This window comes from Candoia aspera, chromosome 2, assembly GCF_035149785.1.
Source record: "Candoia aspera isolate rCanAsp1 chromosome 2, rCanAsp1.hap2, whole genome shotgun sequence".
Classification (NCBI taxonomy): Eukaryota; Metazoa; Chordata; class Lepidosauria; order Squamata; family Boidae; genus Candoia; species Candoia aspera.
In genome coordinates, this window is record NC_086154.1 from 229,650,612 (window position 1) to 229,667,586 (window position 16,975).

The 16,975-nt window shown below is 35.5% G+C and overlaps 1 protein-coding gene across 1 annotated transcript in view; it reads left to right on the forward strand.

The window, feature by feature from the left end:
• The window catches only part of EDIL3 (EGF like repeats and discoidin domains 3), a 263,167-nt gene that overhangs the window by 230,883 nt on the left and 15,309 nt on the right, over positions 1-16,975 (forward strand). Inside the window, exon 9 of the mRNA XM_063295452.1 lies at positions 14,379-14,534. Coding sequence (XP_063151522.1) covers positions 14,379-14,534 — 156 coding nt within the window. The remainder of the gene's footprint in view (positions 1-14,378; positions 14,535-16,975) is intronic.

Consider the following 16,975-nt stretch of genomic DNA (forward strand, 5'->3'; position numbering starts at 1 on the left):
CCATGGAAAATACACAGTCCATTTAGTCACCAAAAGTTGAGCTCTTCACAAATAAATCTGTATGTTACTTTATACAACATGTGGCAAACTATTTTTGAAGCTTAAAATGTGCAAAACCAGAATAGATATGGGACGTATGCCGATAGTGTCATAGATTGATCGGCATCAGGTTCTTCTCTGGCTTCCTGTCATAGACAGATTGCCATTGTTATACTCTGCTTTACTAGATAGGGTTTGATTCCATTCATTTCACACATCAGTAACTTATGTGTGTCACCTTCAGGAGGTTATATAATAACACCGAGCCCAGTATTATATGTTTAATTTACATTGCAAGTTCTTCAGGGAGAATACAGATCCTGATCTCTGGTATTAGCCAGAATTAGAGCAAGGGAAGGCGGGGAGTGGCAGAGGACAAAAGGACATAACAGTTCTGTCAATAGTGGCAAAAGATAGCAGAGGACAAAAGGATAGAACAGTTCAATTCACCTTACTACATAGCCAGAGAAGAAATGTAACATACAGATGACAGCTGCACACTTACTCCATTTTCCAAATGGTCTCCCATTATCTCTTTCTGTCTCCTAGGGCAGTGTTTCTCAACCTTGGCATCTTTAAGATGGGTGGACTTTCACACATCTTGAAGTTGCCAAGGTTGAGAAACACTGTCCTAGGGTGTAATCCTGTTCTTGGTTTCACTTCCTACGTACAGTATCTAAACAGTTTCCCTAATTCATGTGCAGTTAATACTTCACACTGTTTAGAAAAAGCAGATTGTCTTATCAATAAGTTCATCTTGTGTGTTATTTGTGCACTGATCCAATGAAACAGGGAGTGCTTAAATCATTTTTGCTAGCCTGCTTTCTGCTTGTGTTCTGATTCTTCCTGATGGTCCCCTTGTTTTAAAAAAAATCCCTGAGCAGCTTTAAAACAGCCACTTTTCATTTTTACTGTGACTTGTCTTCCAGTCAGCTGTCATAACATAATACTAAGAACCCCCACCCCACTTTGTAATAAACTTTTCACACTCCAAAAGTGTATAGGATTTAAAAACTGGTAAGGAATAGTAATACCATTTAGTCTAATGTAACTTCACACTTGCTGTGCTGTTGAATAATCTCTGGACATTTCTTTTCTCCATGCAATTTCCTATTCAAATTTATATCCCAATGATCCTAAATTCCCATAGATGGTTGTATTAATAACCAAACAGTTCAATCCATATCCAATCTGATCATATCCACACTATAACATATGTTCCATAGAAAAGAATAAAATATAATAAAATATAGCCATCCTAAAGTACATTCACAAGTCATGTTCATCTTCATTTCTGGATTTACTGATATATGAATAAAATCTGATATCCTATCTACATAAAGCTTGGCAACCACTTTCACACGCATATTGAATAGGAAAGAGACAGACTGACCCACAGGAGACTATACAGTGAGAGTTCTAAATGAACAATTACCTGTCATTGTATCCTGCAACCTTCTTGGTAGGAACAACAGAGCTTTTACCAGCAACCTCATGTATGCCAGTGAGTTCCTGCAGTTGCATCACCAGCTCAAAGACATCAAATAGCATAGAATGATCTTTTAAGATTAATAGCATACAATGCTCCTATTTTGCTAGCAAAAGTCAACAAAAACATCAAGATGAATATTTATCATTAATACTAGTTCTGCAGTTGTTATTTGATGTTTCTTGAAGCTCAGCATTTCATTAGTGCAGGCCTAATATGCTTAAATACTGGTGTGGACAAAAACCTGTTAATATCAGCAGATCTTAAATGCATTAAACTGTCAGTGATTTCATCAAAATCCTCCATCCTGAAAGAAACATATGCCAAGTAGCAATAGATTATATTGGGGGTTGAATACTAGGAAAGGAAGTCACTTCTACTTTGTAAGAATCTTCTTCACTATTTTCATTTAAATCAAATTTTTATTCTGAAAACTATGTTCTTTCTTCTACACCAAAATATATAAGCAAATTAAAGTTTAATGTTGCAGGGCATTATCCTAAACATTAAAATTAATTATTCAAATTCAGTCTGTAATCCAATTTTACAGACAGATGCCTAAGCAACACACTTTGACCATCAAAGCAGTGTGATTTTAAAAAAATGAAACTTAGCTTTGAAGGGAGTCTTCACTGAGTAATTTAATGTCGTCTTTTTATGTGCTGTATTCCATATTAAAGAATATTCCAAATTAAATATTCCAAATTGAAGAAAGAAAACATCATGACAAATAAAATATTGCCTAGACATCACTTACAAAAATTTGTTGTTTTAAGCATTAACAGTGTACTATATTGTGTTAATCAGCATGGAGAAAGGATAGAAATGGTTGCCTTACATTCCTGCTATTTGTATATTACTTATTTTATAGCTTAAAATTTAGTGCCACATAGCCTCAGAATTTGGTAGTAGCATTTGTGAGACTTTACAGTTCACATTAACTACTCCTATTAAACTAATTTAAATGTTTTAACAGCATGGTTAGTATCATAGATAAAGAGTAAGTACTTGAAACCATTCACATTGTGTAAATAACATGAACTGGGGTGTAGAGAAAACTACTGACATATGCAGAACAGAAGTAATTTTTGCCATTCTTGGGTTTAAAAACAGTAGAATAATTTAAAGTATTGTTATTTTTTTCCATCTTCAATATATCAACAAGATTCCACTAAAATAGTAATAGCAGCCTCAAATCTCCTCATTTGTATTTGTGTGTAAGTATGCATGTATGTTTAACTAAAATGAGAAGATGAAACAGAGCTGTGGGGCTCTGCTACAGAAGAGGACATTTATTGTGGTTGTAGGAAACAGATGGAGCTTAAAATCATGCCCCCCGCAGGTTACCTCTTGAACTTCAAGAGTTGAGTAGAAAGAGATAATATTATCCCAACAGATCCAGATATTGATTTTTCCTGGACCATTGCTTGGGCAAGAGATCAATTCTGACTGTCTTTATAACTTTTTTATTCCAGTCTTCCCATACATGTCAACATCTATTGTATAGACTTCAATTTCCAAAATTCTCAGCAATGTCTATGCCAGCTGCATAATTCTGAGAGTTAAACATCCACATATCTGAAGAACATGCAAGTAGGGGAGGGCTGTTTTAGTATGCTTCTTTCCCTCTCAGTTCTATTTATCTACTTGCCTGTATATCCCTGCTCCAGTCTAGAAGCCTACAGTAATCTGTGATCAATTTTCTTTTGAAGTATATACTGTAGAAATGGGTACAGGCTTATTTGCATTTGCTCTGATCCTGATGAAATTTGTACATAGTCTTGAATATTTGTAGCTTAACAGTCTCCAAGAACAGGTGCACCTTTTCCTTTGCCACTGCCTTTCCTGCCTTCTATTTCCTATCACCAATCATCTCTATCCTCTTTTTCCAGAAGAGGAATGGTTTTCCTTGTAAAAGAGGGCCTTACATGCACACTGGGGCAGCAATAGACATTGCTTATGTATTCAAGCTGAACATTCCAAACCCCTTCAATTTTTTTCAAGTGTATCGCTTGAGTACTCAAGCAGCTGAATTGATTTTGGGGGAGCCGTTTGAACAACTGATCAAGCATTCCTGCTGTTGTGCTATATTATGCAGCTCTGCTTCTGAAGGTCTAAAACAGAGAGAAGAGATGTAAGAAGCAGAGAGCAATGAAGTGAGTAAGATTCCAAAAAAAAAGCCAAGGACAATAAAAATTAAAAAGAGGCAGTGAGATATTAAAGAAACAGCTATATTGGCAGCATTTTCAACTCTTCTGATATAGGTGAAGGTTATTTGCAGTGAGACAATTACTAAGTCAGCACTATTCCATGCACAAGGATTGTTGTATTAGAAGTGCAAGGGCAAGCCCTAAGCCAGCAATATTGCTTGTACTCAAACTATGGATTGATTATCAGTCCAGAATAGGGGCAAACAGTGTGGTCTGTATCATATTTCTCTTACATCTCGAGGGTGTAAGCAACACAGAAGCCGCCTGGCCGCCAAATGTAGTTACCAAATTTGGTACCTTGTGCACGTTGACCATATCCTTCTCAGCTGTAAAATATTCCATATAAATGAAATGACTAATATTAATGGCAGTATAGAAAATAAATAAATAAAATAAAATAAAATAAAAAACCCTGGAGTGAAGAATAGCAATATCATTACTTAAAATATTTTAGTGTCTAAGTACAGACCAGAAGTCCTAAGTGCTTTAAAATCCCCTCTTTAACAGATTTAACAAGGTAACTGAAAAAATCTTAAGCCTTTAATAGCTATTTATAAAAAGTTGTTAGACTACACTAAACATGATATTTAAGAGTATAGGAAGATATGGAATGAGGAATTTGAATATTCAGTATATGAACATCAATAGAAGATCATTTTGACATATTGTGACATTTCTATAGATTTAAAATTATGCTCAATGCAACAAAAACATTACTTTGTATATATTAGACAAGTTTTGTCAACAGTGGCCCTATTTTAGATGGCCCTATTTTAGATGTCCATTCAGTGGGTATGCAAAAACACTGAAATATTTTTAAGATATGTTGGTGACAGTACGTGTTTCAGAATACAAAGCTGGATGCATTATATTCATAACATTTGGCAAAATAATAATGGTATATGGAGTTTCATAGAGATGCCCTAATGAAGCTTTGATAAAAGCACACCTTCAAGGCATGGTACATGCACAGAAGTCCTGCTCATCCAACAGAGTCAGACCAACACCCAGTCAGACCATCACATGAGGAATGTGGGTGTCAAAAAGGTGAGGGTCAAAAAAGTCAAGATGGTGCTAATGACTGCCCCTTTTCAGTGTGTGTTGTTGCCTGAGCGTAGTGCAGCTTTGGATATCACAGAAAATTTTTGTATTTCTATTCAGTTAACATTCTAGTCCTTCCTTCTTTGTACAGCTAGTTCTTTGTGTGCTCAAGAGTTTTCCTTATTGTTCTTGAGTGAACCAACTAATAGTGATCTATTTCAATTCTTGAAAAGGGCTAATGTAGGATCACTATCTTTGTCAAAGCATCCTGTACCACAGTAGTGAATAGAATGATCTTTCTGCGCTTCTTCTGATGATACTTGTTAATTTAGTGGTGACTAAATATATTGAATGGGATATTTCTAATTCAGGATATATCTAGAATAACTTACTTTTTGTGATGCCATACACTCAACTAATGAGTACATGCCTTGTGTTTCTCCCCATTGTTTTTTGTACCCAGCTAATGGTTTTATGTAACTGATAAAGAGCCTTCCATTTGGACTTACAGCTATAACACTATAAAGATATAAAAGAAATGTAATAGCACAAAGACAGTCGTGCACAAAAAGAGAAAGTTATTATCTCTTCACTGTTATTGGCGCTGGAGTTTGGCAATTGTATTTCCTGTTAAAGGCTATTGGTGTTGCCTCTCTATAAAGCATGGGCCATATTTGCCTTCAGATAGCAAGCCATGGCTATGAGTCATTTGTTGGTAATCACTATTTATCACTGTAATTAGCAAAGCAATCTTCTATGTGCCGGTAACATAAGGTTCATTCAGAATTTATTGACTATATTATGGCATTCTGATCCTAAAACACATTTGGATGAAATAAGATGTGCTGATTTCAATACAACATATATCAATTGGACCATCAATTCATATCGCAATTTTGCTAGCCTTTTTTTTCCTTGGTAACTTATACTTTCATAATAAATAATTGGAACGCTCTAGGTTTTAGACAGATATAAATATTCCTCAAGGCCAAATTATGTGTGATGGGACTACAACTCTCAGAATTTCCAGACAACATGGCCCTTGGATATGTTCAATTTTCAGCTCTTCTTGTGAGTGCCAGCATAACAGTCTAGTCTACACCCTATTTCAAATTGATTATCATTTGATTCAATAATGCTTAAATCTGTCCTTGCTTATTCAGAAGTTCTAATGACTTCAATGACCCCTCCAGTCTCATCCAGTAATATATTTCTGTTGTAGCTGTGGGTGTACTTTTATCAACCTACTCTTCTCAGAAGCAAATAGGATACTCTATTCTGAGTAAACATACTTATAATCCTGCCACACAATAGTTCAGAATCAAATAATAACCAGGGCTACATTTATTTTGAATCAGAGTATAAAAGGGAAAAGCAGCTAGCAGTACCAGTCCCTCTTTTTAGGAGGTCTGAGAGTCATCTTTCACTGTGATTGTCCAGAATGGATAACATGGTATCCTGCCTTTCTGAAGAGAGATAGGGGGAAAAAAACTAATGGAAACTACAGTGTAAACCTATAGAAGGCTTAACATTATTTTAATACAACAAGAACCTCCAAACTATCTTCAGATGTTGGTGGGGAGGATTCAATATCCTGGCTCTGCTTGATCTGCCCACTTCCATATATATTGGTAGTGCAACTCCCACAGTCCCCAATCACTATAGATTTTGAGATTCTTAGGAGAAGCTATACCAATGCCTCTGGAAGAAACCAACTTGGGGAAAATATCACTAAATGGCTGTATTGATCAGTACTCCAATCATTATGATCTAATTCACTTGTTTCAAATAGTCACAACCTTCTGACTTTCAGCTTTATCTATGGATACATGATGTAATTTGTGCTAGGCCAAATCAACCCGGATTTGATTCAGATTGGAGATTCAACACTTATATTCAACAGCCTCCGTGTTATCCAGCAAAGACCTCAAGTTGCTGGACCAGGAAACATGTCTTTCTGCTAGAGTATACTGTAACTGCTCTATAATGTCCAAGTTATTTATTCCTGGAGGACTTTCCCTCCCAGTGATAATGAATCAGCTCCAGTAGTCCTGTGATATCCCTCCAATACACAGGTTTGAAGACAAAGTCCCAAAGTAAGGTATGGCACAGCCTCACATTCAAACAAGAGCTGTGGCAATACGAAGCCTCAGTTATTGGAGTGTTCTTGAATAAGCTTTTTAATCATGGCACCCAAAGTTCTACTGAATGTCACCATGAGGTTGGAGCTTCCTAAACAAAGGTTAGAAGATATTGAACTTCAGCATAATTTAGTGGCAGTCCCTAGATTATACTGTCTTTTAGTGAATGAAGGGAACTCCAACATATACCTTATTTATCTTTTTTTCTTTTATCTCTTTAATCATGTCTGATTCTCAGACTGCCTGGACAAGTCCCTGCACTTTTCTCGGTAAGGTTTTTCAGAAGTGGTTTGGCTGGGGAATTCTGGGATTCAAAGTCCACATGTCTTAAAGTTGCCAAGGTTGAGAAACACTGGTCTAGACCAACAATAGGGTATATCATGTATCACACCTTTGTCTTTCCGCATCCTATTGCCCCTCTTTGCTCCCAATATCTGCTGTCTTAGGCAGCCACTTCACTCTGCATAATGTTAGGTGTCATTCTGTCAGACTTCCTGGCAGATATAATTCACTTTAAATGCTCATTCTGAGCTATACTCTTCTCAGTCTACCATCTTTTTGAGATTTTTTGCATCTCAGTTTTCAGTGTCTCTTCACATTCATTGAATCGGTTTAGAGAACATTTTAGCAATGCTGTTCCTACAGTGGTTAGAGTTCAGAACAAAGTCCAAGTTCCAATATCCCAAGCTCACCCCCACCCCCCACATTCCATCAAGGAACACATGGGTAGACAAGCAGCAAAGAGGCTCAGCATGACATTTCAATTAGCTTTAGTTTAATATGCCCCATGATGGGGTGACTGCTTTCCTCAGCAAACTTTTTTCTTTTATAAATATGAATATTTATAATTAGGGGTATTTACACCTAGTAAAGTGTATATTATCAACTTAGAAGAAGCCAAATGTATTTTATTCTGGTAGACATGATGATACTAGATTTAAACAAGTTTAAAATGTGAAGCAGCATGTGCTAGAGTATTCTTTCTATTCCTTGACTTTTGGGTTTTTTTCCAATACATCAAGAATACAGAGGTAGCAAGAATGATAGCTGTCTGAAAGAGATACTTGGTATGCTATTTGTACATGCAGCAATTTCAAATTGTACTTAGTTCCCAATCTTCCAAAGTCTTGGGAAATACAGGAATTCAAGGTTATCTAGTTTGCAGGTTAGAATCCTAGAGTTGGAAGAGACTTCCAAGATAATCTAATCTAGTGTTTCTCAACCTTGGCAACTTTAAGATGTGTGGACTTCAATTAATTCCCCAGCCAGCGTGCTGGGGCTGAACTCCACATATCTTAAAGTTGCCAAGGCTGAGAAACACTGATCTAATCCAACCCATGCCAGTGTAAACAATCAATAGTGAGGATGGAAAGGAATACCTGGAGGAATGTCACTGCTGTCTTCTCCTATCATCTACCACCCTTATCCACCTAACAATAGGTTGTTTCTGCCTCTAATAAAGACCGGTTTACAGTCTTCTGAAGCCAAGTTTCCACAGATCATACTATCAGGAGGTTCTTTTTGATACTGAATTGCTATATTGCTAGTCTTGTCCTGAATCTAGAAAAAACATGTACTGCAAGTTAAGGAGATGTTTACCTAAGAATTAGTTATTTGGCAATTGTAATGTATGTACATTTGCAAAGATTTTATATAAATAAATGATATTTTAATCCTTAAACAAGACAGCAATACTATAATATATGGTTCCCTAGAGCCTGAGGGATGAACTCTTCTAACAGATTGGGTATCAAAAAGGACACAACTAGCTTAAAGACAGCACTTCATTAAATATTGAATATAGTGCAGGTAAACAGTAGTATACTTCAAAATGAATCATAGCCTATGCAGTTATGAATAGAGTCAAAATAGATTTATAATAAAGTATATGAGTGCTGTAGTTTACTAGTTTCCATTTCAACCTATCATTTTATAGCTGTGAGGTTTTATATGTATGTATGTATGTATGTCCTCAAGGGACTTTATATGGAGTTTATTTTGTTTTCTATAAAAACTCACTGCAGTAAATTTCATACTGTGTATCTGGGAAAATAATGAACATTAATCTCACTACCACTTCTTAAGCATCCACTACTCCAAAAGGGGAAGAGGATTTGTTCCCCTCTCTGTTTAATTATTCTTTTCCTGAATATCACTGTTTGCACATGCCTAAAAGGCATTATCACCTGCCTAGGTAGCAAAGTTTCATTTTTCTCCAAAAGTTCAAGAAAGGGTCCTTTCACCCTGACTACTAATTACGACTTCTCTCTTCTTGCTCCTTTTTAAAGAAATGGCTATAGTATTCCTTGGATTATTATTACAATTAGTAGAGAGTAGTAAAATGCATGAAAGAATCTCTAGGAGTCTACCAATAAAGAAAAAAAAGGTACATCTCCTTGGGGGTGGGGTCAAGGGATTTTTTTTTTTCAGGCATGTTTTCAATGTCATGAGCTTGGGCTTCATTCTTTCTTTGGTCTGCTATATTCTGAACAGGTATACTAAAACATGTATAATGTGAAAGGTCCGCTGTGCAAGCACCGAGTCATGTCTGACCCTATGTAAAACCTTATGTACTATAATGGCAAAAGCAGCATCTGATAGAGAGAATTTGACCAGCAACCATAGAGAAAATGCATTGCCAGGAAAAAAATACAACAGTTTTGAAAGAATTATAAATATTATGAGATAGTCATAAATATTATCAGCAAAATAATTTAAAGTGTTGAGAAACAATTTACATTCTGTCCATTGTGAAGGGTATTTTTAGTCATTAAAACTAATTTCTAAGATAGAAAAATAATTTATGATGTAGTTTATATAACTCGTTCCATTTTTCTTCTCCATATCCACATATCTAAACATTTCCAAAAGAAGCAGCAAGTTGTGATAAGAGAAAATTAAGAAAGGAAAGGCTGAGAAAGAAAGGTGTGGAATGAAAGGCTAGTTTGCAAAGATGCAAGCAGTACTGAAAGTAAAACGGGGTTCTTCAAAGTTAAAGAAACATTAAGTAGACCCTTCAGCTACCTTACTATTTTAGCAAGTAAGTGTAATCTTTATCTGCGTTCATGTTTTCTTTGGAGAAGAATGAACATTAGCCAGACCTTGGACCAATCATATTCAACCTGCAGGAGATATACTGAGAGCAAAACACCCACATTCATAATTTGTTACTTAAATAAGATTCTTTCTAAATAATTCAGGATAAATGGTCCTCTACCTCTGCTGGATCTGGCCAAGAATGTATCCAGTCCACTATTATGTATTCATCAGTAATCTTCTTCTAATTGCCAACTGTCCCCCCTGAGAAGAGCTTCACCACCTCCTCCCCCTGTATATTTATGTTATTTTAATTTTTCAACTTACTACCAAGAAAGCAATGAATAATGTTAATGCCGGTTAATGAACCTGCCAGCAATAGCTAGATATCTCCTTTATTCTGCTCTAAACTAGACTTTATGACTTAAAAATCAGTCTCCCCTCCCTATTTTTTTTTCCTGGAGCTCTTAAAAGCTGTGGCCAGACTTCCTTTTATCGTTTCTTCCCTCCTTTATTTAGACTTCTGAATTGGCCTAATAAACTTATTTGCCTCATAAAGGTATTGCTCTAATGTAGCAATATTTTTCAACCTAATATTGTAGGGAAAACTTTCTGCTGATCATTTTAATAGCAATATAAGTGACATTAATGAAGCCATGACATTCAAAGTGCTTCTTGTTTAAATTCAGAACAAGGAACCCTTAATTAATAATTAAGGGATTTTAAAAATTGAAAAGCTTTCAACATGCTAATAGCAGCTGCTTTAGCTTTTTAAAAGAACAAAGCACATGTGTTATCTAAAGCAGGTTGGGTAACTTTTCTTTGCTAAGGACCATACCCTTTCAAGGTTAATGAGATGAGTGTCACATGCCAGTTGGAGAAATCCTGAAGGAAATGGAAGGTTGCATGCCTCTCTTCTGAGATCTTTCCCTTTTGCTTTCTAGTTTCCACCTCTTCCTTCTCCTTTGTTATTTTTGTATTTCTGTCTATCTTAAGATAAGGAAGATCACTGGAAGATTACTTATAGAAGAGTTTTAAATGAGCTGGGCAGTGGGGGGAGGAGTGGAGGGAGGGGCATTTTTGAGAGAGGTGATACTTTGATCTCTGAAAGATGCAGTATGTACCCTTCCTCAAGAAGCTATCACTTCATCTAGGTACAGTATTTGGATATTGAGCAACTGATTTCCAACCTCCCCGTTTGGGAGAAGTTTATTGAGAAAATGGTGGACCTGCAGTTAAGGAGGCCCCATGAAGAGATGGATTAATTTAGACCTGTTTCAGGCTGGATTATGGCACCAAGGCCATGGCACCAAGGTCAAATTGATCACTCTTGTAAATAAGTTGTGGTGGGAACAGGATAGGAGAAGTATAGTTTTCTGGGTCCTATACGACCTCTCAGTTACTTTCAGCTTCATCAATCATGGTAAGCTTCTGGACTTCTTCAAGGGAGTAGGGGGCACAGTTTTGTGCTGATTCTCCATCTTCCTCTAAGAACAGTTTCAGTCAATCATAGTAGTGGGGAGACAAGCTCTAAGGCATTTCTTTGTGCCCCTTATATTTAACATCTACATGAAGTCCTGGGAGAGGTTATCAACCAGCACAGTGTCAGGTATTATCAGGTGTCAGGTATTATCCAACTATTCCATTTCTACATCTCTTTGGGCAGAACCAGAGATGCAGTTGAGATCCTATCCCAGTAAATGGATGCTGTGAGGGGAAGAGCAGACTTCGGCCCAGTTCTAGTAAGATGCAGTAGGTATAGGTTCAGAAACCAACTGAGACCAGTTCTTCAGTTCTGGGTGGGGTTGCACTCTGCTGTTCAAGAAGCAGGTGGCAACTGTGGCTAGGACGGCTTTGCACAGTTTCAGCTTGTGTGTTAATTACAAAGATTCCTGGATCAGGAGACTGCTCAAAGTCACTCATGTCTTCATCCTTCTATTCAACTATTACACTTTGTTCTACATTGGACAGCCCTAGAAGACCCACATAAGCTATAGCTGGTCCAGAATGCAGTGGCTTGAGTACACAAAGAGAGTTGCACTGGTTGCCAATTTGCTTCCAGGTCTAATTCAAGGTTGTCATCTTTAAACAGGCTCAGAAACTGGGCTTCTGTGAGGCCACCTTTTCCCAGCAGTTTCTGCTTGTCCAGTAAGAACTAGTAGGGAGGGCACCGTTCAGATCCATATCTGAAGAGGTTTTTTCATTGGGGATCACAGGAGTATACCTTCTCCATCACTACCCCTCTCTTTTAGCATAGTCCTCTAATTGAGCTCAGTTCGGTGTCAGCACTGGTGGTAATTAGGAAGGCCACTAAACCTAGCTTTTCAGGAAGACTTTGGAGTTTGATAGCCAGGTTCCCACCCTGAAGTAGGGACTGATTATAACTAAGAATATTATTCCTCAGGATATGCTGTTCAGAGACATTTTATGATTAAGTGAAGTCTAACAATAAGTAAGCAAGCAAACACATATATATTTGCTTGCTTATTTATAATAATTATAAACTGAGTACCTACACTACCTAAAATGACAAAGTTTAATTCTAAAACAAACAATTAATTTGAAAATTGAACATAATTATAATGCAGTTTGCATGAGGATATGTTAGCTGATTTTATTTACAAAGGATTCAAACATGAAGAGATAAAACCCAGATTGTTTTACTAACATTCTAGCAGTTTATAAACAGTACTAATTATTGAGAATTGAATATGTATGAAGTAATTTAAATTGAATCAACCTCTCATTAAAGTTCTAGAGAATACTAAGAAATACATTATCTTTTTTTCTGATGTCCTGGTAGAATTGGTAATGACCAGAACTACTAGATTTGTACTCAAGAATGGGAAATATTCTGCAGTTTTGCTTTACAATCTCTTGATCATCAAATCTGTTAAGAATGTCTATCTCCTTGTCAAACTGCAAGCTGCAGACATACTTTTCCAGTACACATTTTTATGAGAGACAGTTCCCAGTCACATGGATAGAGACAGAATATCCTAGGTCCTTTCTCTATTTGGGGGATAGACACTTTTTTGTCTTTTTAAAATCAAGGAGGCAGTTGCTGGGCTGAGGCTGAGAAAAGAGGGGGCTAAAAGGACTCAGAATAAAATTTGGAATTTCTTTTTTAAAAAAAGTCCAGGTAAACTGAAAAAGATGAACAGAAAATTCACATACTAATTCTGAAGAAATAAGTAACAAGTCTAGAAATGAATTTGCATTAAAAAAATTGATATTTATTTCTCTGGGGTAGGTAAGTCACCTGTCTTTTATTTTTCCACATAAGCTCAGTAATTGTGTGTATTTCAGCCTTGGATAAATATTTCAGGTTATGGCATAAGTAAATAAAATTTCTTTAATGATTATGATTTTGAATAACAAATTGAAATACTATTGTAATCTATTTACAGCATGTTCTCTTTTATTTGTAGCAGGTCTGCACCATATTTTGGTCCACTTGGAACACTTTTTTTAAAAAATCCTCTTTAAATCTACTGTTTTCCTGTGACTTTGAATAACTCCATATCTACCTTCTTCAAAAGGGAATGTTGGCATTTTAGTACCTAAAGTTAAAAGAGCTATTACACTTTATATTTTTTTCCTTTTTAAAAAATAAATTTTGCTTTTTTATATCTTGTGAGATTGATCTATTTCCAAAAGAAACACTGAAACCCCTAGTTGCATAGTCAGGAAGCAGTGCTATAGGAACTATCTCACTATTTCCATTTTAATCACTGGAAAAACAGCATATGGTACAAGAATCCCATCTTTTGCACACACCAGGTTTAAAGGGGTATATTCCAGGTGAGGCTCCCCCGGCAATATATGTGGTGGCAGCAGGAACTACCAAATTACTAGCCAAAAGAGTAGGCTGGGCCTGAATATGAAGACACAGAGGTCTTCTGGGAGAGGTGGTTTTAGATCACCAGTCTTCATCGCCAAAAGCTTGCCATAATATTAATTAATTAATATTTAAAATTCTAATTCATTTTGTAAGAATGAATTACATAAATATTATAAAAGTCTTTATAGAGAAGAAAGCATGGCAAAAATACAAACAATTACTGATGGGAAATAAATTGAAAATGCACTCTGATTTTTTTTCCATTTCTTATCCAGAAATAGAGGTAAATGAGTTTTTACTTCTTTTATTTTAAAATTTTATCTAAGCTCTTTAGTTCAGAATTTTTGTAAATATTTCCTCTTCAGTGACTAAAAGTAATATGTTTTGGGGGGAAAATTGATTGGTGAAAGAAAACGTATTCATCCCATTAATTGAAGTTATTAATGAATTTCTTTTACTTTTATCAGTCAGATCTTTCAAAATCTGATAATGAAAGCAATACTTTTTTTAAAAAAAATTACATAAGTCTGAGAACTCAAGGTCTCCTAACCTGTGTTTTATTTTGCTTTGATTTATAGATTGATCTTCTTGTTCCTACAAAAATCACTGGCATTATTACTCAAGGAGCTAAAGATTTTGGTCATGTTCAGTTTGTGGGCTCCTATAAACTTGCCTATAGCAATGACGGAGAACACTGGACCATATATCAGGATGAAAAGCAAAAAAAAGATAAGGTAATGAGGTGATTGATATTTGGAATATAGGCATTGATATAGGAAGCTTCCACCCTGACAGTCTCCAAGCTAGTAAGCTGCTGGTTAATGTATGCTGTGTGGTTTTATGGGATGTACATGTTGAAGTTTCCATGCCTAAAGGTCAATGCAAAGTAAAAAAGGTAATATCATAAATATACTGACATTTACTGATACTTTAATATTAATATGTATAAAGTGTCAAATTTAAATAAGTTAAACAGCAAATATAACATTTAAATGTATAACAATAAAAGTGCTAAAATGAAAAAAACTTTTACTAAAATTAACTTTTAGATGTGATAAAATAGTGGTTATAACATAAAAATATATACAGAAGCAAATAACAATGTATACGATGGTTTGAAACAGAATTTCTCAAACTATTCACACATCATCTGGAAGAATGTACTATGCTATGGAATAATTTTTATTTATTTATTTATTTATTTATTATTCACTGATTGAATTTATATAGCCACCCATCTCACTTGCATGTGACTCTGGGTGATGTACACAATTAAATCACAAACTAAACAATCAACATAATTAAAGCAAATTAAAAGCAGTTAAAAACTATTCACCTTATACCTTAGTCCCAATATCTTATATCAGAAGTTCCCAATATTGTTGAACTAATGGGTACATGTTCTGTATGCTCTCACAAAATAGCTGTGGCCCAAATGGCTCATCACAAAATTTGCCAGAAGACAAACTGGGGAGGTTGTTCCCTACTTCTTCTCCTAGTTTTCTAAGGTTACCTCCAGACCTTAGATTTTTGTTTAATGGTTTAGTTCAGTTTTTGTCAACCCTGGCAACTTTAAGATGTGTGGTTGGGGAATTCTGAGAGTTGAAGTCCACACTAAACACTGGTTTAGTTGCTTTCAACTCTTTGAGATCCAGTGAACACCATTTCATCATAATTGTCTGCCAGTAACTACTTGTTTGAGTTCTTAGAAATGTGGGCTTCTATCTTCAGTTATAATATCTGGCCACCTTGCCTTCTAAGGGCCTCTTTTTTCATTGCTTTCCATTTTTCCAAGTATCAGGTTCTTCTTCAATGATTCTTGCCTTCACATTTTGTTTTCAGAATATTTAGCTTCATTTTTAGAGCTTGCAGTGAACAGTCTAGTTTTATTTCATCTAGTATTGGATTATTTGTTCTTCTTGTAGTCCAAGGGTTTTTTCAACAATTTTCTCCAGCACCACTATTCACAGGCATCAATTTTTCTTCATTTAGTCTTTCTTGTGATCCAGCTTTCGCAGCCATGTCTAATAACTCAGAAAACCATGGCCTTGACATTACATACTTTTCTTATCAGGCAGATGTCTCTTCCTTTAATGTCCACAATTCCTTTGCCCTTTTGTGAACACCTGGGCACATTCTAAATGAGGTGATGAACTGTGATGACCCCTTCATTCTTCTACTGAAAAAAAATGCTTATATGGTTGTGAGCTCCAGAGGAATTTTTGTAAATAAAAATAATATAAGAAGCAGGTGCTTTGCTCTACACTGTATCAGTGTATCTAGAAGAACATAGCATTATTTTAAATACATAATTCAAAGAATCTGCTTTAAAAAAACATTGCCTCAGTCCCACTCATTTTCAGCTGCTCAAGGTCAAGAAACAGGCACAGCAGGGATTCCAGGAATGTTCTTTATTGTAGTAAACTAGAATAACCAAATCCTGAAAGCCTGGCCAAGTTTCTTTCTGTCTCATCTTATACTAAATTACGTGTTCTTAACCTTTTTGTGCCACGGACCCTCTTGAGAGTCTGGTGAAACACATGGACCCTTTCTCAGAAAAATATATTTAAATGCATATAATAAAATACATAGATACAGACTGTATTATAATGGAAATCATTTATTGTCAAATATAGTTATCAAAATATTTTAAAATAACAAATATATATGTGCTTCTTTATTAATCCATTCATCCAATAACAAGGCAATAATTTTGGAGGGATATAATAATTTTAGATATCATTACAATTCTATAATAAGTTTAGAGATTTATTGAAGTTAACAAACATTCTTGGAGTCTAGAGGCCATAAATTAGCTTGTCCACATGTATTATTGAATAAATAGCTAAATTTCAGTTAGAGGTTAGTGAAAATTAAGCTGTAATTTTTTTCCCATCCAAGTTCACAGATCCCTGTACTAAATAAAAATCAAAGATATGTGATATTTTGAGTTTGTTTTTCATGCTTCCCTCTTTTACAGGACTGTGGAATTTATTCTGCAAGTCCCCTCTTAACAGTTTACTCCTTCTTTTCATGAGGTCAGTTATCCATACCTTTATTGACATTCATCCATACCACTTACAGAATATTCCTTCTCCCAGACCACTTCATTTTAGCACTCTCATTCATAATCGAATGTATACTTCCATACATGTATTCTTGGCTATACTACACA